Genomic DNA, 25,171 nt, shown 5'->3' with positions numbered 1-25,171 from the left:
TATCCTGTCTCTCGCACCTGCAGGTGATTGAGTTCGACGATGGCTCTGGTTCAGTGCTGAGAATTCAGCCGTTGCGCACGCCCCGAGACGAAGCCATATACGAATGCGTCGCCTCCAACAGTGTTGGAGAGACGAGCGCTACCACCAGACTCACTGTTTTACGTGGTAGGTCCCTCTCAACAGCCCGACAAGCAAAGAAAAAGCCACCACCAACCCTCCCTACTACACACACACACACACACACACATACACACACTACTAATGCACCCTTTTCTTCCAACTAACCCAGGTAAGCTTGAATTTATCTGTTTGATGTCTTTCCTTCTTTTTTTTAAATTTTCCTTTATTTTCACCGTCACTCTGCACAGACTTCGATTACACTCACGTTGTGCATTCTAACTTGATAAGATTTAGTCCATTAGCCATTTAGCCAACTAAGTTTCCGTTTCTAAGTGACTTAAGTCATTTGCATACAGATTTCTGACACAATAATTAAGATGCCAGTTAAATTATGCAAATAGCCATCTATTCCTAGCCTGCAGTGGTTTAATGGAAAAGCTCAGCAATAATTTTCAAATCAGTCATTTTTCATCTCCTGCACTCCAGCTTTGATATTCATTTGACCGTGCAGAAAACAAAGCGGCGCGTTCTCACGCAATTAACCGCTGTATATTGTTCCGGGCGGCGTTGCGGCGGCAGGTTGGCTCAAAGTCAGCGCCTTCCAGCGGACCAGTGGCTGTTAACACGCCGCGCACACCCCTCTACACGAACGTGCATAGCAACCCGGGCAGGAAAGGTCAGCCACTTTGTTTACTTTCAGCGAGCGGTGCGGGTAAAAGCCGGATGACAAATATCGAGTTGCGATGACAGTGCCTCTTTTATAAGGAGCAGTGAACAAAATTTTATCTTGATTACACATAACATCCCATTCAGAGGCAAATATGTGGTGGCCCTGAGCTCAAAAGGCTGCGTAATATCTCTCTAAAACATGACTTGTTTGACTGTGAATGGAGAAAATGGCTTTAGAAGGGAAAAAAAGAAAAAGCCTTGGGCTGCTTGAATGAGGTGCGCTCCATTATGTGCCACAATTACACAACATGGCAAATGAGTTCCTATTGAGAGGGGTGCTTCCATCCTATAGAAAAAAAGCTGGCACTGCGAGTCTCTGAAGCACCCCCCTACACACACACACACACGCACACACACCCAGCCCTTCCTCCCTCCACTCGCTTCTTATCTCACCAGTGAGCCAACAAAAGGCCCTTTGCACTGTCTCCAGAGGCCGATTGAAAGAGAAAGGTGGCACGTTCAAATGCAGCTTTCTCCTGTTTACTCTGGAGCACAAAGTGAGTGTGTGTGTGTGTGTGTGTGACGCGTGTGCACGTGTGCATGCTCTCACTCACATGCAATATTGTGCATTTCCCCTTCCCTTTCACTCTCGCTCTGCCTCTACCTCTGTATTTTCCCTTCACGCACACACACACACACACACACACACACACACACGCATAGATAGCTGAGGGATGGGTAGAAGCTGCTCTTCCCGGCTCCGCGGCCTAGCATTAGCATGTTTATTACCATTTCCATTTTGCTCTTCTGCTCGCTCTCCTTTCCCATCAATGTATTGAAGGTGAGTAGAGGCCTATCACGGCTGAAAAAAAAATAGAAAAATGGTGCCGAGCTTTTTCCACCTCTGCTTTGGTGCAAATATAAAGTTGTGCTCTTTCACGTTGCTTCTTGTAGATACGTGAAATATTGACTCTGTGAGGATTTAGCTGATAATCTGGAATTTAAAAAAATATAAAAAATATGTTGATTTCGCTTCAGTATACGCCCGCTGCTGTGGAATAACAGGAGTTTAATATACAGTGAGTTTGAGGATTGAGCACAGGTCATGAAACTAATAATAAATGAATACATTAATGATAAGTATGAGCAGTAGCACCAGTTGGACACATAACAGTCACAGCTTCATGTACTTGTGATAAATGTAATAAGACATTTTCCTTTATTGGTATTGCAGATTATAAGTACACACAGCGTGCCACGCACACGTGTTCAAGTTGCAAACGCTACTCAAAGACGAGCTGACTTGTGTTCGGTGCAAGGTGGAAATGTGCCGACACGCCGTATTGTAAAAGCGTAGTACTATATGAAGAGCTTGCGAGCGCACAGCGTTACCTCAAGAGTGTGCTATAAATGATTTAGAAGCCCAAAAAGCTTCCTACCTCCAAAAGTGCTCCGTACAGTACGGCACTGCTAGTTTCATTCCACACGACATAAACTTCAGCAGATTTTTTTCGAACGCTCGTCTGTCACCAAGATGAAAAATTTATTTCACTGGAGAAATACCGAAGTTACACACAAGTGTGTGATGCAGGCCTGGAGAGATAAATAAGCAAATAAAGATAAGTGCTACTGCACCAGGCCTAATACATATAAAGCGACTGTTCATGTAGTTCATTTAGGCTCCAATGGTCTGTGGAAACGACTGCAAAGCATCTGTTGTGGGAAGCTCGCCACAGGGGGCGATGCCTAATTCCATGAAGGAAAAGCACATTCTTGTAATTGCCGTGTTATGAGAAGAGGGGACTTGAGGTGACAAATACCAGGGGATATTAGTATTCCAATGGGCCTCCAACTTGATGGGAAGCGCCATTAGTAATGAACTTCCAAGCTTTAGAGAAGCGATTTGCATGAAAGGCGAACTCGGAAACGTAATGATGTTCCAAGTCAAATCCGCCAGGCCCCGGCATGAGGTGCGGCTTTACTTATTGCACTTTCTTTTCCTTTTCTTTTTTTTAGGGGGGGGGGGTTCTGTGTTTCGATTAACTGTGAGATGACCCGACTCATACGTGATTCATGTCTTTGAATTAGGGTCGTCTCGATTTTCTCCGTAATTGAGAATGACATGAAGAGATTGAAAAATGAAGAAGCAGCACATTTTGGGTGTCATGGCCGGCATACGATTTCAGTAAAAGCGATGTTTAATCTTCTCCATGAGCGTGGACATGCTCACGGCGAGGCGTCTACAACGAGTATACATCCTTAGACGGTTAACTGAAAGTAAACATGAAAAACACCTGAAAATGTAGACAAAACATCGCACGGTGTCTAGACGCTTTGCTAGCAGCACTTCCAGCAGAATGATGTGTACATTTGAGTGCTGCAGTTCACAATTCAGGCGTGATTAAGGATTTATATTTCATCCTCATACTCCCATTATGCTGTCAACAACCATTTCCTGTGCCCCGCACACAAGCAGGCAAACTTATGCAGCTGTGCACAACTTGACAGTGGGAGCGGAAAATGGGAAGCCGCTCTCCTGTGACGGAAAAATAGAATGCATCATTTCCATTTGTATGGAATGGTGCAGGGCTGTGTAGCTGAGACGGATCTTTCCACATGCAATGAAAGCGCCGCTACATGATCAGTGATTATTCATAGACAATGTATACTCCGGGCTCTTTGTCGTTGTTATGGGGGGAAAAGAAACAGTCTCCTCTCTTAATAAAAGACGCCAATACCTGCCTAATTGATATTCCAGGCTTTATACGCCGACATCCACAGCACGTGGGTCGACAGAAACCTGCCTGTGAAGCAAAAATGAGCAAATTTGGAGTCATAATAAGGATTAAAATGTACCTTAACACCTCCGCCTAAATGCCATTTTTCATTTGTATGCTCTTGCACCACTTCTAACAAGTGCAGAGTGCAAGATGAACAAAAACTGGTCTGCATGCTCAAATTGCTCGGGAAGATAAATGCTGTGTCAGCTGTCTCGCCAGAGTAAGCGTAGCAGTCGGTAGAAAGCAAGTGACCATTGTAAAATTACCGTGTTTGTGATCAGTGGCTTGCAAAAAGAAAAAAGAAAAAAACAGGAGAGGAGGGGGAGCAGTAGCAGCTACCATGCAATTCTCTGGTTTACTGGCGGGAGCTCTATAGAAGGCGAGACCTGAGCTACCGCATGGAAACACTCAATTTTGTTAGGAAAGTACACTTTTCCTCCAAGGAAATGGTGCTGGGATGACATGCTGACTCGTTGTAAGAGTTTTTAAGTATGAAACTTATCCGAACACTTTTTCTGTTTTGTGTTTTTTTGCACAGTCAAAGCAGATTCATCCTTAGATTGTTAAACTCCTTTTCAGAATCAGAATCAGAATGGGGTTTATTGCCAAATGTTGAGCAGGTTTACAACATTAGGAAATTGCTGCGGTGCTTCAGTGCAAACATAGTGTCATAAATAGCACTTAAATAGACATGGAAAAAAATAAAAGTAGGGATAAGAATGAAAAGTGCTACGTGGAAAGATATGTGCATGAGATATACATGAGATATATACATGAGAATAAGAATTAAGAGTGCTACGTTGAAAGATATATACATTTCTTCGCAGTCTCTGGCTTTTCAGAGGCCACCAACATTTCATAATGACTAGTTAGCAAACTAGTCATTATGTCTGCAGCATATTTTTTTTCCTCACAAACAGCTTTTCCTAGCAATGCTGGAAGCGTCACAGAGAGTCTATTATCATCATTAGATGTTTCATAAAATAGCCACATTGCTGGGGATTTGGCCTTGATGCTACTTCTCAACTTCGCTTCATCATACGTCACAAAAATGGAGCACGTAATGACAAGTTATTCGTTATTGTAATTAAAAAGATGGAGTTGACTGTCCTCGACGAAATTGATCTTCACGGGAAAGTAAAAGAGAAGGAGAAGAAGAAAAAAAAGATCATCCCTCAAACCCCTCTGTAACGTACCGCGTGGTTAATCACGAGAGCCGATCATTATCTGTATTGTATGCAGGATGATTTAAAACAAAAAGTGCTGCTTGCAAGATGGATGTTGGGACTTTTGCAGCCACGTAGCATGTGAGAAAACATCTGCTGGTGCCTTAGACGCTGTGTGACTGCACTCAGACCGTGATAGATAACTCTGCACGTGTTTCGGCTTTGTATTTATTTTAATAAAACGAAACTCGGCCACACAGATTAATAATTATTGATTCAGACAAATGAGGAATGCACATTTTGTGTTTGCTTCCTGGCCGTAGATGCCGCTGTCCTCCACAGAGGCCTCGCAGCACCACCGGCCCGTAATAGGGTCACGATTGATTTTACTGTGTGAACAGTTTCCTCATTCAGTATCAGAGTACAGAGTGCACCATTTTTGTGCTGAATTTAATGCTGAGAACGGCCTCTGTGTCACAGCTGAAAACCTAAAAAATGTAAATCAAACTGGAATTTGCAGAAAAAGCTTCATATTGAAGATAAAACCCTGCATAGTCCTATCATCTACTTTTTCTACATTACATAGTCTGTAAATAACTCATTATTATGGCCACTATTATAAATATATATTTTATATACGCTCCTGTTGTGCTGTTGTCTCCTTTTTAATGATGTAACTCCAGAATTTTATTAAAAGAAATATGTATGAGTGCTTTTTATGACACTTTTTGTGTGTCAGCATTTGTCTGTTATTCAAACTTACATAATTTTTACTCAACATGTGAGGTCAGAATAAATGTAACTTCTCTATGCTTGCATAATAACGACAAAGGTCTTGTAATATGTTTATATGTTTTTCAGTTTTATGAGTAAAGAATTGATCCATCCAACACTTTTTACCCCTCTGCTGTAAAAGGTTGGTGGGGTATTGTTGTCACCCTGCCGGGGGCACAGGTTAAGCACCTACGTTTGTGAATGCAATAACTCGAGAACGAGGCATCGTAGGAGCTTCAAGTTGATACCATAGATGCATCTGCTAAAATTCTCAGATGAGTCTGAATCTCAGTGATCTCGACCTAAAAGTCAAAGGTCACGTTGTCTGAAAATCTCGATAACTTGAGAACAAGTTGACCTAGGATTTGGAAATTGATGCCACAGGTGTGTCTACCAGGAGGCTGAGGGGTAGAACAAAACAAATCGTTTCTGTTTCTTGCAACGCGAAAAACTTCAGTAGTAATGTACAATAAGCCCTTTGTTATCGGGGCTTTTCAAAATAAATAAATAAATGAATAATTTAAAAAAATCCCTGCAGCAAAATGTTGGATACATCAGGCTCCAAAAATATCAAATAGAGTTCTCAAACTTTATCAAATTGGTTTGATTTTGAATGCAATATAAATGAGAGGTATTGTAATGTAACCAGATCAAACAGCACTCAATGCTGACCTTTAATACTCACTTCTTTTTCAGGAATCCACATCAATTAGATGTTCTAGTGCAGTCTCCTATTTCTTATTTTAGATCTAATGTATTGCAATAAGAGACCTATGGTCGATCTCCAGTTTTAAACCTAATATAATATAACCTCATGCAACTTATAACATGACCTAAGACAGTGAGTTAAGGCAGACCTTCCCAAAGTGTGGGGCCCACAGAAACGCAAAGCAGGAGATGACGCATCGCTGAATATGTTTCCAAACCAACTTCATTCTAAGCCAAAGACTAGAAAATATGGTGAAGCATATCTGCCCTTTGGTTTCACCTGCACAAGTGCTGAGGTAGGTCTCCCCTGCAGAATTGGTTTTCCCTTCGTTGGGAGCAGCGCTGGGCTCTCCAAATCACGGACAAATCCCACAGCTGTATGTTTTTAAACCCATTTTGCACAGACAGACATTTTTTGAAAAATGTATTGATAGCAATGTTGAATATTATTACACAGGAAAAAAAACAACTACATGTAAAATAATCACATCGTGACGCCTCTGCTTTTCTAAATGGAGGGACATTAAATGCGTGTGTATGTAAGCGTATAAAACCTGAAGATAGTCAGATTAACAGTATTTTGTCTCTATCATTCTGCAATTCATCTCATGTAAAAAATAATGTGGCGCACAGCGTGACGTGAGAAAAGGCACATACCTTTGATGATGCACAAAAAAACCCCTGGTGGAATCACCATTTTCGGTGATTCCAAACGCCGTTTACGTGTGGACGAAACAGCTGCGTTTTCAAAAGTACCCGTGTAGGTGTTAGTAAAAGAGTTAGTAGTTTATTTTATTACTACCTGTCATTTATTGCAGATTACTTGTATTTGCTTAATTGTTTACTAAATGTTTGAGGTGTGAAATAAACCGCAATGGAGCAAAATATGGGTGTGTGTGGTTGGAGGATGTGTGCGTGTATGTGCGTGCATGCGCGCGTGCACCCGGGGGCGCAACATTTTTCTTGTAAAACAAAGGGGGGCCCAGCAAAAAAAAGTTTGGGAACCACTGAGTTAAGGTAACAATTTAAGTCTTTGTGCGTTTCAGGCACATCTATAAAGGACTGGGGTTGAAATTATGTGTTTGGCTGTGAGGCAAATGCTAAAAAAGCTTTTTAATCTAACCCTTTTCATGATGGGCTTCCTTTGAATCTTCCTCCTATTTGGTGTGAGACTTGTTTGGGCATCGTGAGAGCATAATAATGCAGATAAAAAGCATGTCTCACAAGCTGTAGTCTGAGATTTGGCAACCGTGCTAAGACTCTTCAGTAGAAGTTTGTAAGGTTTAGCTTAAGCACCGAGCATAATACAAACTAGCATCTGACACCCTGCTTAGAGGGCATTCTGTTGAGGATGTTTACCATCTTATATGAATCTGTTAACATGCTAACGTTTCTTATATCATCTACATGTTTAGAGAAACATTTATGTCGACCATGAGATCAGATATTAATTCATACATTTTCACCGTCACTTCGCGAGCGCGATAAAATACAATCACTGTTTGTGCACATTACGTAATATCATTGACTGTGAGAAACCTCCGTTTTTCAGCTAATTAATTCTAGCATGACCTGTAGGCTAGCTTTTAAATGCAATATCTGTCATAATGAAACCCTAGGAAACACTTTATAGCTGTCTGCAGTAACTTAACTACCCCTATCAGCATGCATTGCACAGTGGCTGCTGCTACTTGCTGCTACTTGTGCTGCACACTGGGAAAAACAAGAGTTCTCTACTACCTCAAACACACAAGTTACCCAAAGGCCTGAAAGACAGGGTGCAGCTGGTATCGCTGCACTATATGGCAGAGCATAACGTATATTTAATCAGGAATACTCCTTTGGCTAGACTAGGAGGGACACAAGGTCATAAAATGAGGAGTGTGTAAGTCTGAGCCAGGTAGTCGAGGGGTGCTAATGTTAGCAGCTTTGATCTTAGCTGCACTCAAAAGTAATTTTCTACTAGATTAATTGGTCCTGCAGGGTCATCCTAAATGCATCTAATGATCTTGAGAAACTTCTCAAGCCATGTAAGGTTGCTTGCTAATTACAACCAAACAACTTTGGTGAAAAGTGATGCGTCAAGAATTAATTTTGTGCTGCTGCACCCTCCCCGTACATGTGTTATATTAAAAATAAATGCGGTGACTAATTCGAAGCAAAGGGGGATAAAACCTCATATTTTGGTCGTTGCCTGTTTCATCATCTTTGAGCGCACCTGTCAAATCTCAAAACTTAAAGCAATATAGCAATATCCGTGATAAAACGATGTCAGAACCCGCCTGCTGTGACACCCATCTCCCGCAGTCACTTTTGGAGGAGAATGCCTGTCTGCTAAATTTGAAAAGCCTGATACAACCCCATTTTCCATTAGGGCTCTTTGAGAGCCAAGAGGTCCTCTCTGCAGGATGTTAGCAAGCATGAATAATCTCTATACCCCCCTCTCCTGCTAGTAAGCTTTTAGAAATATAAATTATTGAAATGGCTGGTGCTAGGTTTTTCCTTTCTCGGGAGGAAGTGAACTTGTATAAAAGTCAGCTTCCTCAGACATTTATACCACTCCTTTTATACTTCTCCCAGAGTGTTCGTCTGAGTCTACCGATACCACGGCATAACCCTTAAAGATAGCCTAGCCTTTGCTTCTCAATGTACAGTACACGAAGGTTAATGAAGCAACTCAGCGTCTCACGGTTTCGCCGTCTGTCTTTTTTTTGCTGCCTGGTAGGAAACCTCACCTAGTCGCCGATGCTCTCCTGAGCCCCTGCCAGCTTTGGCTTCTGGCTTTGGCCTTTATCAGCTGCCCCTGAACCGATAAGACGAATAAGGCAACGTTGTTTTATGATAAACGTTGATGCTTTATTAAACTTAAAGTTTCAAACATATAGTTATCCCAAGTGGGCGGCGAGAGGGTAAATATACAGTGACTAAGCCTGAGACATAAAAGCGGAACAGATGTCTGTGCTTCAAAGTGACAGGAGCGTTGGTGAGAATGGAGGCGTCTCTAAGGAGAAGGTAGCGTGCGGTTGTTTATATATTCCCTTCCACGTCCTCTTTATTTGTGAATGCTTAATGCACTCAGGAGGATCAAATGAGGGTTGATGGACTGTTAAGAAAAAGCTAAAAAAAAAAAAAATAAAGGGAAAAAGAAGAAGAAGAGGCTTCCTAAGGTGCATCTCATGATGTTGAGAGGGACTAAATGACATCCATTTTGCCTTTGTGTTTGGCAAATAGCTGAAAGCGCTGTCAAATAGTTTGCTCCCTCCTCTGCTGATTACTAATAGTTGAAATAAAATGTGGATGGAAGACATCCACAAGAATACTTCTTTTTTCTTTCTTCCTTTCCAACTAAATAAATGGGACACTGTTTTCTGGAGTAAATGGAATCATTGCTCAGGGTAACAACCAGCAAATGGAATATGCAAAGTAAAATCCTGAAGAGGGCGGGAGAAGGACATAAGCGGAGGCGGGAGACGCAAAAAGACTGATCGAGAGAGTCCTCGACGTAAAGCAAATTTAAAGCCCGGGATGAACTGGATCAAGACTGATGGAGCCGGTAAACAGGGGCGAACGCAAAAGACGAAGAAAGACTTGATTGAAGGTAGAGCAGGTCTCAACCTCCCTCTCTACCTTGCCCCTAGGTGATCTTTACTCAGAACAGTACATCTGGCTGAGCTGACATGTAGTCTGTAAAGCAACAACGAAAAAAAAAAGAAGTGGGGGGGCATCTGAGTGTAAATGGAGCTTTGTGCTTGGCTTCCTGCCTGTCTTGCTGCTTGCCCAGCCAGGCCTGTAGAGAAAGGCCCCCTCTCCGCCCTTCCTGCTTCATCTCTCCTTTTCATCTCACTCTTTACCCATCCATTTTAGCGCTACCCCTAAGGGGCATCCGACACTAACACTCCCTCTCTGCTTTCATTCTCTTCCTCCCACTCCCTTCGCTTATGTTGTAAATGGAGGAATATCACAGCTAATCCGTCATGTTTATGAATGACATTGGGCCTACGGAGAGTTGGGTCGCCTTGCCAGAAGTGGCGTACATCTCTGTTGCATGCCCTCTGCTTGGCTGATCCAATCTGCCCCAGCAGCAGTGGCCATAAAAAAAAAAAAACAAAGTCTATGGGGGAAGGCAGGCTTGGAGGGACATTTTGTTGGGTCACTTTAAAGCTTTTTTTTTAAAAAAGAAATCATTTTTCCACCCAATATTTTCTATCGAACTGTAAAAACCAAAGCTGTTCTCTCTGTGGACCTCACTTCGTGTCAGTGTAAACCTTCCAGCTGTGTTTTAAGGGCGTTGTGGACAAATTAATAACAATAATACTCTAACTTGATTGCTCAACATAATTTATTCTTAGAGGCTCAAGGCTGCGATGGTTTGGGCATGTGCAGAGGAGGACAGGAAGTTGGAGATGGAGCTGCCAGGCAGGAGGGAAAGAGAAAGACCACAGAGAAAATGTAGTGAATGAGGACGTGAAGAGGGTTGATGTGACAGAGGAAGAGATAGAGGCAGATGAGCCGCTGTGGCGACTCCTAAAGGGAGAGGCTGAAAGCTGAAACCTGGGTATTGTTTTTGTCAGGATTGCAAATGTGAAATATGTGTAATTTGGCTTTTGCATCATGTGATCTCACCTTCTTGCTGTTGATTTGGAGGAGCCAGTCCGTAGAAAGCTGACTAAAAGGCAAGACTTAAAGCGAGATGAGCTAAAACAAGTGACCTCAGGTAACAGATGATCAGCTCCGAGGCTAAAGATTAACTAAAATTATTCTGAACAGTGAATCATGCAAGCCTAATCTAGCTGGAGCTGGAAATGAGCATAATGAAATCCTTTAATGAAAGAAAAATGTTGACTTAAAAGTTTTACAACTATTTCTCCAAAGTCACTCTGAATGAGGAAATTGTTCACGTGTGAAGGCTTTCTCGTGGGGGTGGGGGGGAGGGGGTCGCCTGTGATTAATAGATCGACTCTACAATGCTTTCCTCATAATTTCAGGCATTAGGTGAGGATTTTTAATGACAAATAAGCAGCATTCAATTAATTACACAATCTCAAAGGGGATTTATGGAAGAAACAATCAGTGCGGGGCAAAAGGGGGAGAAGAAGCTATTTTTCACCGAGACAGACTGCCGTGAACCTCGGGTTAAGAGAGCTTTCTGCGCCTTCACCTTCCTCCTCCCATATTTCGTTCCAACATTCATCATCGCAGGAGTTTTAAAGAACACACAGGATAGTATTTCACAACCAATTCCCTTTTTTCACTGCTTTAGGCCACAGCGGGGAAATAAAAGTTTTAGTGGATAGTCGATGGTCCCTCGTTGTCCGCCCTGGGGTTTTAGCAGTTTTCTCAAAGAGACTGTATTTGTTCAGCAAATTACTGAACTACCTTTTAGAGGCAACCAAGCTGGAGAGACTTAATGCCACTTTGTGTCAGAGTGGGAATGTTCCTCCTAAAACTCTATTACAGCAAATTGAAATTAGCGGTTTGAGCCAACTGTGGCACATTCGCGGTAATATTCATTAGCGCGCTCGGTACCTGTTGAATCAACTAATAAACTAGACTGAAGCATATTTTCCGGAGCCAAGCCAGGATTCCAAGGAGCTGTTTTTACCGCACAAAATGAAACATAAAGGAACAACTGCAGAAACACGTTTTGTTTTTGTTAAATTGACATTCCTCGTGCGGTTTTCTTCACCTCACATCAGATGATTCGTTAATGCCGAACACGAGGCTCTGGCACACATCTGGCGCATGCAGGTATACGTCCAAAACGAGAGGCACCACTCTCTGATCTTGAATGTTAAACGCGCAAATGTATCTTCATTTGAGATAAATGAGTCATGGGCTTTCATTGAAAACACGAACCCTCGGGCTCTTTGCTGGATACAAAAGGATTAGATCTGACATGCAGGTCCTGCACGGACGCATTTGCAAACCTGAAGTAGAAAGCAGCAACCCCTTGCCATTTAAGATTTTCCCATACGGCTGATCTAAGGCTTTTGGACGTACAGAAGTACGACCCCAGACTCTCATGTTTGAAAAGTCTCTTCCAGTCTAGACAATCATAAAGCTACGTGCTATGTTTTAAAACAATTTGAAGGTTGACTCAGAGTTCAGTAGCCTGAATCCTTTAAAGAGCAACACAGGAAGGAGAATTTCAGAATTATCCCCCTTCGACACAGCAGCATGTGCTCTATTAGACGCTAGTGCTGAGCATTTTGTTTTCCATTATTGGATTACTTAAGCAATATCTGCCCAATGCAGGTGCCAGGAGGCTTATTTGGAAAATCAGGCTCAAAGGAAGCTCTAGAGTGAAAAAAACCTAATCTTATTTAGCCTGGACAACATATGTGCCAAGCAGCACTGGGATGTATCAACGAGATAAATACTGGCTCTGAATTCTCTGAGGGCATTCGAGGAGAATTTAGACGTCTCGATTCGTAGTTTCTTAAGAATTGCGACGAAGCGCATCTATGTTTATACTCTGCGTGCTTTTCAGACTTGTTGCTTTAATAGCTGGACCTGCCACTCATGAATGTTACTTTATGCTCCCAGTGTCAGGGGTCATCGCTTTCACTTGCATCTCAACTATTCCAAGTATTCTACCCAAGGCAGTGCCAGCCCATTTATATGCTGAAAGCAATCTTAAGGCATTAGTGGAGTATTTATTTATTTTTTAACTCTGCAAAGCCTCAAAAATGTAAAAAATTGCCTGAAAATTCATTCAGTATTCATATATGAGCTTTAATTCATATCGTTTTTGCTACATGCAGCATTTTTGTGCAATTTATTGCTCACAGTTTAGCTTAAAAACATGCTTAAAAACATCAGGCTGATGTAGAAGTCTCAAAAACTCTCAAATATGATTCAGTTGGCGTTATAGGGTTAAATATTGTTTCATGCCACCTGCTAGCATGGCATCCTAAAGCAGAAAAATGATTTGAAGGAATATTTAAGAGGTTCTAAAGTAGGAAAACACCATCAAATGTCCTAGTTCAGTGATCAAAAATTAATTTGGGGACACGTTTCACCTCTGCCCAAAGTTAATGGGAAGAATGATGGATGGTGTGTTGAGCTAAGCAACTATGTCCAAGTTCAAGATTGAGGTTGTTCAACCAAGCTGCAGGTAGCTGATAAAGCAAAGGGTGGGCTCAGATTCAGAACCTGTCACTCTTTAGGAGCCGGATTGTAAAGTGCATCTTTTTTTTTTAACCACAGTATAAAGTGTACCTTGTAAATAGAGCAAGGAAATCAACTGCGATGCGGGTGAAAGTGGTGAAACATTAGAGCGGAGGGGAGGGAGAGAAGAATGGAACAGATGCCGTCATAGAATTGGCACAAAATGAAATTGCTGCCTTCTTTTGTTAATCAAGAGCTCTTACGTTTGGTTGAGTAATTTTGTTTGTGTGAAAACAAAAGCATAATTAACAGTTCCCTCTCCGTGCCAAAGGGAGAAAAAAATGAATATGTCAGTGGAACAGGAGCCGAACAGAACATTTTATTGACGGGGATTTAGGTCGTCTCTCGCAGCGTTTCTAGAGAAACGTGAACAAATCACACAGGTCACCGTTACGAAATCAACAACGTTGTTTTTTCATAAAACCTTGTTTTATTTTGCTTTCTTTAAACATCAAGAGCGTTAGCACAAATCACGTTTAGGCAAAAACAAAGTTAACCAAAATTTTAAAAAGATCCATAAACATATGAACAATCTCAAGCCTGCAGCGCTGGAGCAAGTCTGCCTCTTAATAATTTATTTGCTATTCATCCTTTTTTCATTTTACATACTTTATTTAAATTTCTCTGTCCTTTCTCCTAAACTGTGTACACAGAGTTCTTTTAGAAAACCGAGTCGAGGCAGGCTAATGTATTAGCAAAGTCGATTCCAAACAATGCTCTCGTATTGAGTAAAATCATTGTATGATTAATATGATTAGCACTCTAACCCTCCTAAATTCTCTGATCTTCTTTCTCACTTGTTTTGGATTTTGGAGCATTGAAACAGCTTTTTAATCAGTGTCCCTCAACTTCAAATTATATGCTATGGTGTGGTGGGAAAAATGGTTTGGGCTCAGACTGCTGAGAAAAATAAGCACTACTGTCACACTCAACATGGTTGATGTTTTGCGGCTTCTTTTCTTTTCTGCTAGTCTCATCTTGGGAGGGGTAGCGAGGATCAGATGGATTTCCTTAATTGGGCAAAAATCATCTTTAGGACGACGACAAGAAGTGGTGTAAATAGTTAAAGACGTCCACCTGAGCCAAATTCCTGCACGTTCATAATTGACAATCTTTTGCGAAGACGGGATACCAAAACACAGACTCCCGTGCTGCTGCCACAGCAAGTGACCTGTGACAGCCTCTTTGAGTGGATTGTATCCACTCAAATATGTCCAACAAATATACCTTATTATGTCCCCGGGGGATTTTCCCCGAAGAATAACCTCAACCACGAGGGTGAAAAGTCTTGTTCCGCTTGGGGAGAAAAGGGGTCGGACCAAATCCAATCCTTGTGCAGCAACCACAGAACTAAAGCCAGAATGTGACTGGAAAGGTTTATGTTTTTATGGCTTTACTTGGAAAGTCCGGTGCAACAAAGGCTTATTTTCTTCTCGGATTCCTTCATCGGGTATTTTTGGAGCCAGCTGTGATTTGCCAAATGTGATTTCAGTGTCACAAAAGAGCATCCATAACTCACGATATGGGGAATGTGTTTGTTTTTTTAAATTTACACTTCATTTCACAACCAATGTGTGCTACTTCTTGGTTATTTTTAGAACAGTGCATGACTATCAAGATTTACTACACATAAATTGTCAAACTTACTTTGCTTAAAGCTGCGAAGCTGTTAACTTAACTAAATGTGATGCCAGGCAACACCGGCACACTGCAGCGTTGCTTTGTTAAAAAACCTGTGCTGTGTGCACAGCTTGACATTAACCGGATAAATGAAAGTGATAGCGAAGACACGGTTGAACGTCTGCTGATCCTGTGTAGGTGCTGAGCAGGAGAAACAAACAGGCTTTTCATTTTGATGTCTGAACCCAGTGTCACACAGCTGTCAACATGTAAGTGCGTGCCAAATTTAGGCAGTGTTTCTGGCCTCATGTGCAGGTCCCCATGCCTCACAAATGAATTCGTGTCCATAGATCTAACCACGTTAGTTTTCTAAGACACTGTAAACGTCGCCTTGTACAGCTACCTCGGTGTTGCATCAACTAAAGTACACTTGTGAGTAACTGATTGGCTAAACGGCGCCTCTGTCAGTTCAGACCGCACCAAGTCTATTTAATTAAATCCTGAAAAAAAGGGTTTTTGTCACTCTGGTCACTAAATCTTTTAAGTTACAAGTGAAAAATGACAAAAAAAATTGAATTTATTGCTGTACTGAAGCAACACTTTAGAAACTTTAATGGCCCCTGTTGTCATACAAGGAAAATGTGATTTTACTTATGCTCGTATTCTGTATGAGTGATCAATAGATATAATCTGCTAATGGGGTGAGTTTATGTCCAATGGCCTTATGTCTTCTGCAGAAATCTGCTCACTGAGGTACTTTTTGAGCCAATGTCCTTTTTATACTCATCCAATACTTGGCAACACACACTCATATGGCCTGATAGCCTGGCAGTGGCTAATGTGTGCAAATTGTCATTGGGAGTCTTTTTATATCAAGCACCAGTGCTCAGCACTTCTTTAGAAGGTGACTTCAGCATTTCTCTCCCTTCCATCTCATTTAGTGTGTAGATCCATTGTTGAATATACAGTATGGGTCTGTAAAGCAGGAAGTGCCCTTGTCTTAGGGTGTCCTTGAGATTGCAGTCCGGAGCCAGGTAGAATAAGCGAGCGAGAAAAATTATGTAAAAACCATTCCGCTTTTTACCTGTTAATTTCACCCTTCAGGTTTGACTTTCATTTATTGCACAGAGCGGCTTAGCACTGTTTTCATGGCACCTAGGACATAATGTATTCACCCCAGCCTACACATTCAACAACAAATGCAAGCGCCCCAAACTTTTCCAGTTCCCCCCCTGTCAGGATGCACTTGAGACCTTTTAAGTGGCACTGAAACAGCTCCGTACTGACAATCTCTGCAAGTCGAAAAAACTGCAAACCACTTGGTCTCTGCTTGACTAATTATTTCAGTCTTTACCTCTAATGCCTTGTCAATAAACCACGTTCTTCAAAAATGTGCAACATGTGCGATTAAAGAGCAATTAATGTGATTTAATTTTGCTCTCTTAGCCTTATAAGGAGAACGCTGCAGCAGCGCTGTTGACATGAGTTGTTAATCACAGCAGCAGCTTCCAATTGTGTTCAATTTCCCCTTCCTTTATTTATTATCACAATGGTAATTCACTTCACTATGAAATAAATGAGGGTAGAGCTAAGAGTTACAAGCGGCTTGAGAATATGAATGTAGTTGCGTTTGTTGTATCTAAAGTTTGGGATCTGTGCGAGGAAAGTTTTCAGATAGCTCACTGTCGATGTCGTGACTTTGTGACCATTCTTGATGAGCGCGGGTTCACGAAGCAGCAGTAAATTACATTTCTGGTCAAAGTGGGAATACATGCACGAGGCCAGAACTATTTGTAACAAATCATTAATTTTGTCTGGACGCACACCGGCTGACTGCACTAAAAATATGGTTTAGCGAAATGTAGCGCTCATTTAGATAATATGGGTTTGGCAAAAGTGCACGTTGTTCACTTGACCCCACATTTTTTTTCCCCCTCACACAATTCTTCTGTGTGATGCTGTAGTTAATCAGTAGGCTGAATCAGGCGTACGGCTGTGATTCCTCATGATTTTGCAGAGTACACCACTTAGTTTAAAATGAAATGTCTCCTGCCCCTCTTTTGCAGTCCTTAAAGCTGCAGCACGAGAACAGTTCTAACAACTTACAGGATAGCTAAATTATGATTTCTTGAGCACTTTGTTTTAGAATACATTGCAATCTCGTGAGCGTTGCATTTTAATTCGCATGGATTGTCACATCTAATTACTATATTCAACACGCATCCCTGCTCATAGGCTTGCCTCTGGCTATTGTGTTTGATCAGGTATACTTTGGACTCACTGTAGAATCAACTAATTGTCTGTTCGACCTTGAACAGGCTGGAGGGAGCCTGGACAGGAGCTACCATGTACAATTAATTCATTTCCCCTCCCTTCGTGTCTTTCTTCATTTGAATGAGCAGCGCACTCTCTCACATTAAACTGCTCGTTCATTCCTTAATAGTTGTTAACCTAGAGCTTTTATTGGAGCTAAGTGATTGGGACCAAATGTGGCATAGACTTCAAGTACTGCACCTTTTTTGCAAAATCAATATATTAAACATATGTGACCATTCTTTACATTTTTATTTTGATGTTTTACCGAACTCACGCTGAATTACCAGTTTATATTTATGGGAATGACAACTGAGATTTGTATCGCATGTTTACATCTTCTAAACACTTCAGACTGAGTCAGTGTTTAATTTGTAGACCTGTTTTTTCTAAGGTGATATATGCTGATGGAAAATGTTAATAGTTCTTGAAGACTATTAAATGAACATTAAAAAACAATAGACTGAACATCAATCATTTAGCCACCCTCGGTGGGTTATGAATCATGGCAAAAACAAGTTCCCAAGGGAAAAAGAATAATATTTGAATAATTTCTAAGTACTTTATCCAAAAATCAGCCCTGTTCTTTTTCTTGTATACTTTTCTAGTATTTACAATGTTAATTAAATAAAGCCACTGTGTGACGGAGGCGATTTGATTAAGTGCTTGCTGTTTTTACGAGCATCTGTACTGTGCCAACAACAAGCAGACACAATGCCAGATAACTGCAAAAGTTTAACAAGAGTAAAGCCAGAGCATCTTTCATTACCTTAATGGAAGCTGGAAATGATAAAGATAACGTATGCTCTCGGCAGCCACAAAATTAAAACTACTGACAGGTTAAGTGAATAACCCTACGATGTAGCTTTCTGCTGGGAATCCTCGTTTCCTGGCATTTAGCTGCATGGTATGACACACAGCTTAACTATATACCAATTTCAGCATCACTCCCTGATGGCAGAGGCCTCCTGACAGCAGAACAAGGTGCTCAAGGTTTTGACCCAGCCTCCAAACGCCCCAGATCCCAATCCACACAAGCTTCGATGGGATATGCCAGAAAAGCCCAATTAACCCCCCACCTCCACCCAGAGAACCCAAAGCGTTTGGAGTCATTGTTCCAGTTCCAGAAACCAGATGCCACCCATGTCTGTGCCCTGACAAGATGTCCTGTATATCTAAAAGCACATATTGGCAAAGAAAACAACTTCTTTTAAAAGGAGTGAGTGCACTCCATAGGCTTGGAAATGATCAAAACCCTTTAAAAAGCCTATAGTTGTCCATTTTCAAAGATGCAGCAATCTTTACCTTACACATCAGTTCAGTCGGGGACACAGAGTTGCATTGGAAAACTTTTGCAGCACAGTCTGAAATCACTCATTTGCAATACTGTGTGTTTCTGAGAAGATTTATCCATGGCGGTGGCTTCTCATGCCAGATACCCAAAAGCATTGTTGGAAGGCAGCCATAATTGTCGTTTGGCTGTGCTGCAGACTATGGCATCTCAAAGCTGTTTCTAGTCTGATGTCGCCTCATGAAAATTTAATGAAGAAATAGTTTCCAAAAAGGTGCCGTTTACGAAAGCAACAGAAGACACTAGTTAGCGATATCGCAGCAGGGAAAGCAAAGCTTAAAGATGTACATAAACCTCATTGGCAGCAAGCAGGTCTTGTTTTGCAGGTTAAGACTTAGCCAACGTTGAAGAGTGGCAGATATTTTGCATATGGGGGATCTTGTGGTGTAGACAGTGTTTGAGTCTGCAGCCTCTCAGAGATCATCACTTGCTTCAAAGTGAAAATACTTCCTGTTGAGAGCTGTGAGCTTCAGACAAAACTGCTCTGGGCTTTGATTTTCTTTGTTTTGCTCAAAGAACATGGTTGGGGCAAAAGTGCAGCGTGAGTTATTTTCTTTCACTTCTCAAACGGCAGCAAGATGTTGCTCGCCCTTGTTCAATCAGAAAGTTGAGACGTGCGCGGGAACAAGACAGCTTTTACAACACGGCAACTCCACCTGCCATCACCAAAGGACATCGAAGCTCTGCTGCACGTGTAGCCACCGAAGCCCCATCCTTTCCCCCAGGAAAAGAAAGAGTGGCATTTATATGCTGTGGATGGATTACATTATTATCGCTCTCATATCTATTACTCTCAGGAGTCATTTAACCTAGCTTAAATTAGCTTAGCATAAAGACTCAAAACATATAATTGATTCCTATTTTTAATTTACCCCAAGCTACCTATTATAAAATTCTTTCCTTTTTCTTCATTTATTTCCTTAAACCAAGGTTTATTTACAGTAGCTGCCTGTTAACTTTTACGCTAAGCTAACTAGCTGCTAGCTTTAGCTTATTGTATCGTATTTGTCATTCAAAAATGCTGCTATATATACAAGCTATTTCTTTAAATGGTAAAGATTTTTTTCTTCTTTTATTTTCCAATTATCTCTTCCCCCACCCTAGCACAAGGTTTGATGCTATGCTCAGTTCTGATATATGCCCCAATGTCTGTATAACCTATTTGCAGAGGACCAGCTGCCCCCTGGTTTCCCCACCATAGACATGGGCCCACAGTTGAAAGTTGTGGAGCGAACACGCACTGCCACCATGCTCTGTGCTGCCAGCGGCAACCCAGACCCAGATATCTCTTGGTTCAAAGACTTCCTCCCTGTCAACACCAGCAACAACAATGGGCGCATTAAACAGCTCAGATCAGGTAGGTTTCCTCTGCTGAAAATCTAATTACCGGACAGGGAAGTCTTCTTTCTTGTTTTCTTCTATCTGATCTGCTCCCCCTATTGTATCCTCTGTTCTTTCATCCACTTCTTCCTCCCATAATTTAACTTCTCATTTGGCTTTTAATTTTGTAGGTAATGGCATTGTTTCTACTATTTCCTGTCCTCTACTTTCTGTACACCCTGGTGTGTTGTGTCCGTTTGTGTGTCTCCCTTTGTCTTCCAGTGTTGTCATGGGCTGTTGGGATTGTTCCCCCTCCCTCTGTGTTTGCTGGCTTCTGCCCCAACTTCTGCCCTCATTGCTCACTGCTGTGACTTTTTTACAATGAATTCTTTTGCTGTTTTCTGTTGATTTCCTTTCCACTGCATTGGTGCAGAATTTTTTAGAACCATTTTCTTCATGTTCTTATGTCTTTTCTTTTAACAATTAATATTCAACATTCGGCTTCATTCAGAATCTGCAACGGAGTGCGCATACTTTTAAAACAGGAAAACACGCTCCCTCCCCCCAAAAAATCAAATGAATGTACTTTTGTCTAAATTTTACTTTCCAAAAGGTATCTTAAACTAATTTGGGGTAGATATTTGCTGTTTTTAAGGCCTTTTACGTTTAAGAAATACATTTAATTTTGGAGACTATTCAGCCACAGTAGTGCGTAAAACTTCGTAAAGCTTTTCCCTCTCCCCCCAGCCCCTTGATTCATTGACTTTAGCAGTCCTTGCTTTAATGTTTAGATGCCAGCTTTGCTTTTTTTGCCTGTGACACACCCCAATATACTCATTATATATATATATATTTATTCAAGTTTGATTTTAATATCGCAATATAGAACTTATACATACATATAGCCTGCAACTTTATTTAGCAGCTAATATCAGCGCATTAACCTAACTACTTAAATTTTAAGTCTTGTGTGTTTGACCCCCTGTCTTCACAGATTTCACAGCTGTTCTTTGTTAAATCATCGTGTTAACCTTACCTCTTTGCCTACTTGTTTTCAACAGAACTGTGTAGCATTAATCCTTTTTGCTAACGTGCAACTCAGAGTTTATAAAGCATTAACAAAACCTTGTTAACTAAACTTACCTAAAGAATATAATCATATTCTTATGCTGTCTTTCTTCTCTCTATATTTTTAAATCTACAGAATCCTTTGGTAAGTGCTTAGCTCTAAAGCGCACATCACCTCCACTAATTTTCATGTTCCAACAACTATTAAAATGCATGGCATGCATTTTACTAACAGATAGTTTAGTCTCAGGGCTACTACTAGAGGCACATACACTCTCCCCTCACCCCACGGTGTCCTGTCACTACCAGCTGTAGCGTCACCCAATCTGGCGGTTATCCAAAGTTTAGCTTAGCATTGTCATATACTGACCTGGATAATGATCTGTCCTCACATGTTTGTAACTCACTTACTGACCCACCGCTTACTCACTTAATCTTTTAACACCAGCACATCTTAGGCATGGAAATTTAAAGAACCTTTAGAGAGGTGACCAGCTCTTCTTAGCTCAGGTCAAGCAAAGGGATCACACTTTTTTTTCTTTAAGTATCTCTGCTCTCAATCTTACACACCACAAAGTCCTGAAAGTCTTTCCCTTCAGTAGATGGTCTTCAGAAGCCATTGCCACTTCCAAAATGGCACCTCCCCGTGGTACACCAATGTGTCTCTCTGACCAGTGATTTTTCTATGATGAATCCTGTCTTTCTTTGCCAGTAGAGTACAGAAAAAAAAGTTCTTATTCTCTTTCTCTCTCCTTTCTCTTTTCCTGTAGTACCTTTATTTACGTACCCTGTTAAATCTAATTTGATTCTTCTTCCAAAGCCCCCAGCCTCTATCTACACGTACTAATGCTTCTTCTTTCTAATCTTATTTGCATTCATATTATCCACCCAGGTGGTACACCAATAAGAGGTAAGAGTGCTGAACTGACGTTCACAGAATGAAAATAATACAAATTCATTCTTGCTGTCAATCCATCCATTCACTTGAATCACCTCCATTTCTGTCCTGTTTACCAAGACCGAATCCCATTTCATTCATATGGACCTTCCTTCTTATTTGTCCTGTTTCGTTGACTACGTTCGTATTTCATTTTTCTGTCTACGCTTTATTTACTCTTTATGTTCTCGTTTTAAGAGCCCGTTTAGCTCAGTTGCGATATGCTTGCCCTGGCTCGAATAAGCATATCCAATGACAATTATTTTTTTGAACTCTATTTTTTTACGTTTCATTTTTGTTTTCTTTTTGGCCATAGCGAATCATGTGTCCCTCTTTTTGTCCAACTAAAACAACCAAGCATTTTTCCCCCTTAGCTGTTCTTGTTCAGCACTAAAAATATGCACAGATGCTGTGGAATCACGCAGGCATGCTGACGACAACATTGCCTCTCCTCTGCTTTTTTCTCCCAAAGAATTCTTTCTATCTTTGCAAACTATTTTTTTTCCATTTCTTCTATTTGCTTTCCTCTCCTGTACCTCTACAAAAAAGCCCAAACAACCACTTTTTTGATAAAGTTTCTACGGTGCTTTTTTTCTCTTTCACCTATTTTTCTTACTTTTCTTGGGTTTGGAGACTATTTTACTTTTTGACTTTTTTTCTTCAGGGTTTGGGAAGGCAAACAAGTAGAGTCTGGCGAGGACCCGATTGGCTCATTTTTGCCGTGTGACATGGAGCCGGAGAGTTGTTGATGCATAAAGCCATTTTTCCCTGGGTCATGTGACACCACACTGCTGATCCCATTGGTGGATTTTTATGGGTGTCTTTTGTAGCTTTCACAAGCTAAAGCAGTGGCTGGTTACCTTCTTGTCGGCTCAGGCCGGTATTTTGAATTTTGTCTTCTAATACAATTGCATTTTATTTTTCAGCTAAGGGTTGTCAGAAGGTTGTAAGTTGTGTCGACATACATTTCTTCGCTAAGATTTGCATGTCAAAACTTTTGTTACAGAGGGTTATATGGTGCTTTTGCCTTGCATAATACGTTCAATTACATTTTTTCCAGATGTCTCAGCAGCATTTTTCAATTTTTTGGTACGAGCTGCATTTTTTTTGAAAAGTCACTTCACTTAAATGAAGTCCCAAATTATTCTGCAGGCAGAATAATACACCTGATTTGTGATTGAATATGCTAAAGTTCATACCTAAAATTCTTTTGTTCAATTGTCTTCCCTTGTTATGCTGCTTTCTTATACTGTAAACCTCTTTTGTTTGATCCATGTTTCCCTGAAGTAGTATCACTCATCCCCATATTGACCAGTCCAGTGATATGTTGTACATTGACGGGCTTGCCCCTATTTTTCAAAGTGACATTTTTTTTTCCATTGGCGTTAGGATGAGTGTCTTGTTAGAGCCTATAGGTAAAAAAGCTTCTCTTCTTTTTTTTTTTAAGAGATGATTAGGAGGGTAAATATATTAGCGACTGAGTTTGGTGTTATTTTTCTTTTTTTTTCCCTTTGGATTTGGTTGACGATGTGTTTTTTTTTTCCTTTCTTTTCTCGTGTTGCTACTTTAGGCTTCTTGAAGGAAACTATTTGCATCGCAGTGTTTTGCCTCACTTACAGTGCGATTGCACAGTCTCGATTTCCCCTCAGCCAGTGGATCAGGCTGTGACAATAAATGATCGAATATAATTTATATAGTTTATAAACATTTTATTCATACATTTAATTGGATATCGATCAATTATAAGGTTCATTTCACTGATCTACTGATGCTTAGAAGGACAAAGAAATCTAGAAATGAAGGGTGCTGACGTTGACCTCCATGAGGTCAAACGAGCCCGTTGCTTTTTTGTTTGTTGTTTTTTTTGTTTGGTTCTTTTTTGCTTGTGAACTTGATGCTGACGACATAGCTTTAACCAAATATACTTTGCTACCCCGTTTGCTATTCCCAACCAGGAGCCCTCCAGATAGAGCAGAGCGAAGAGTCTGACCAGGGGAAGTATGAATGCGTGGCGACCAACAACGATGGAACCCGCTACTCTGCCCCAGCAAACCTATATGTCAGAGGTAGGAAGCGCGCGTTAAGCACCACCAGCATGCTTCTGTCAAACATTACATTAACTTTCTCTTTACGATTCAAGAGGAATTTTTAAAATTAGCCAATAAAGTCTGCAGGGGCCACATCGTGTGACTCTATTGTAAGTATGCTTGATTTGTTAAGTTTAGGTTTTGGTATTGGTTTGGTCTTTTTGTTTTTGCACTTGACTTACCTGCACTGATTTGAACCTAAAGTGCTCTTTTACATGTTTCTGGCCCTTTTCTCTCGATTATCCTGAATCTAACACTGCTTGCTGTTTTTATCTACTAATTGCTTTTGAAACCTAACTGTTGGAGGCGGATGTCCTCCCTCCCCTCCATCAGCCCTGACTTTTTTTTCCCAGCAGTAAACAGCTCCTTTTTCTACCCACTGGTCAACAATGGAAGGACACCTTTAATCCCATTACCTTTGCTGCTGACGATGAATATGTTAAACCACCAAATTCGAGAGTTTAAACTGGAATATAATATTTCATTATGTAACAGTTGTGAATTTTGTTATCCTGCAATAAAGATGAAATTAGCTGACAAAAGAAAACAGTCACAGCTGCACAGCCTCTGAAATATAAAGCTCATTGGTCTTCTTACTTACTTCTTATTGCACTTAGTATGCAAAGCTTTTTTTCCTTTTATATACAAAACCCACTGTTTTTGCTCCAGTAATCTAGAAACTTTCCATATATATATATATATATATATATATATATATATATATATATATATATATATATTAGGGGTGCAACGATACACAAAATTCACGGTTCGGTTCGGTTCGATACTTTGGTGTCACGGTTCGATATTTTTTCGATACAAAAAAAAATGTTCATGCCTTTTTAATTTGTCATTTATTAAAATTATAAATATATATTTTAACACAAAAGTACAGTTTTTAAATTTAACCCTAACCCTTGTGCGTGTTGTTTTTTAGCTCGTCATATCGCAGCCACAGAAATTATTTTGTCCATGAAACCATAAAGCTGCACTTTCTTTTTGCCTTATAGTCTGATTTGTCATAACTTCTCCGTTTTGTGGTAAGCTTTTCTTTGGCTGTCACTTCTTCACCCTGACCTGTCTTATTT

At 40.7% G+C, this 25,171-nt stretch overlaps 1 protein-coding gene and 1 long non-coding RNA gene across 21 annotated transcripts in view; one reads left to right on the top strand and one right to left on the bottom strand.

Annotated features, from left to right (window-relative positions):
* LOC309701940 (receptor-type tyrosine-protein phosphatase delta-like) overlaps positions 1–25,171 on the top strand; it is a 409,167-nt gene that overhangs the window by 335,654 nt on the left and 48,342 nt on the right. For 7 of the 20 annotated variants that reach the window (XM_082526277.1, XM_082526267.1, XM_082526264.1 and 4 more), the window contains 5 exons: positions 24–165; positions 19,840–20,028; positions 21,196–21,204; positions 21,952–21,969; positions 23,952–24,062. In XM_082526277.1, the coding sequence (XP_082382403.1) occupies positions 24–165; positions 19,840–20,028; positions 21,196–21,204; positions 21,952–21,969; positions 23,952–24,062 (469 nt within the window). Of the gene's footprint in view, positions 1–23; positions 166–19,839; positions 20,029–21,195; positions 21,205–21,225; positions 22,877–23,951; positions 24,063–25,171 lie in introns of those variants that run through there. The other 13 variants (XM_082526268.1, XM_082526270.1, XM_082526279.1 and 10 more) reach the window with 3 other exon arrangements.
* The window catches only part of LOC309701947, a 45,445-nt gene that overhangs the window by 18,696 nt on the left and 1,578 nt on the right, over positions 1–25,171 (bottom strand). The window lies entirely within an intron of this gene.

This window comes from Aulonocara stuartgranti (assembly GCF_965226115.1).
Source record: "Aulonocara stuartgranti genome assembly, chromosome: 3".
NCBI lineage: Eukaryota > Metazoa > Chordata > Actinopteri > Cichliformes > Cichlidae > Aulonocara > Aulonocara stuartgranti.
Note: the sequence above shows the minus strand (reverse complement) of the source record. Positions and strands in the feature narration are given on the sequence as shown.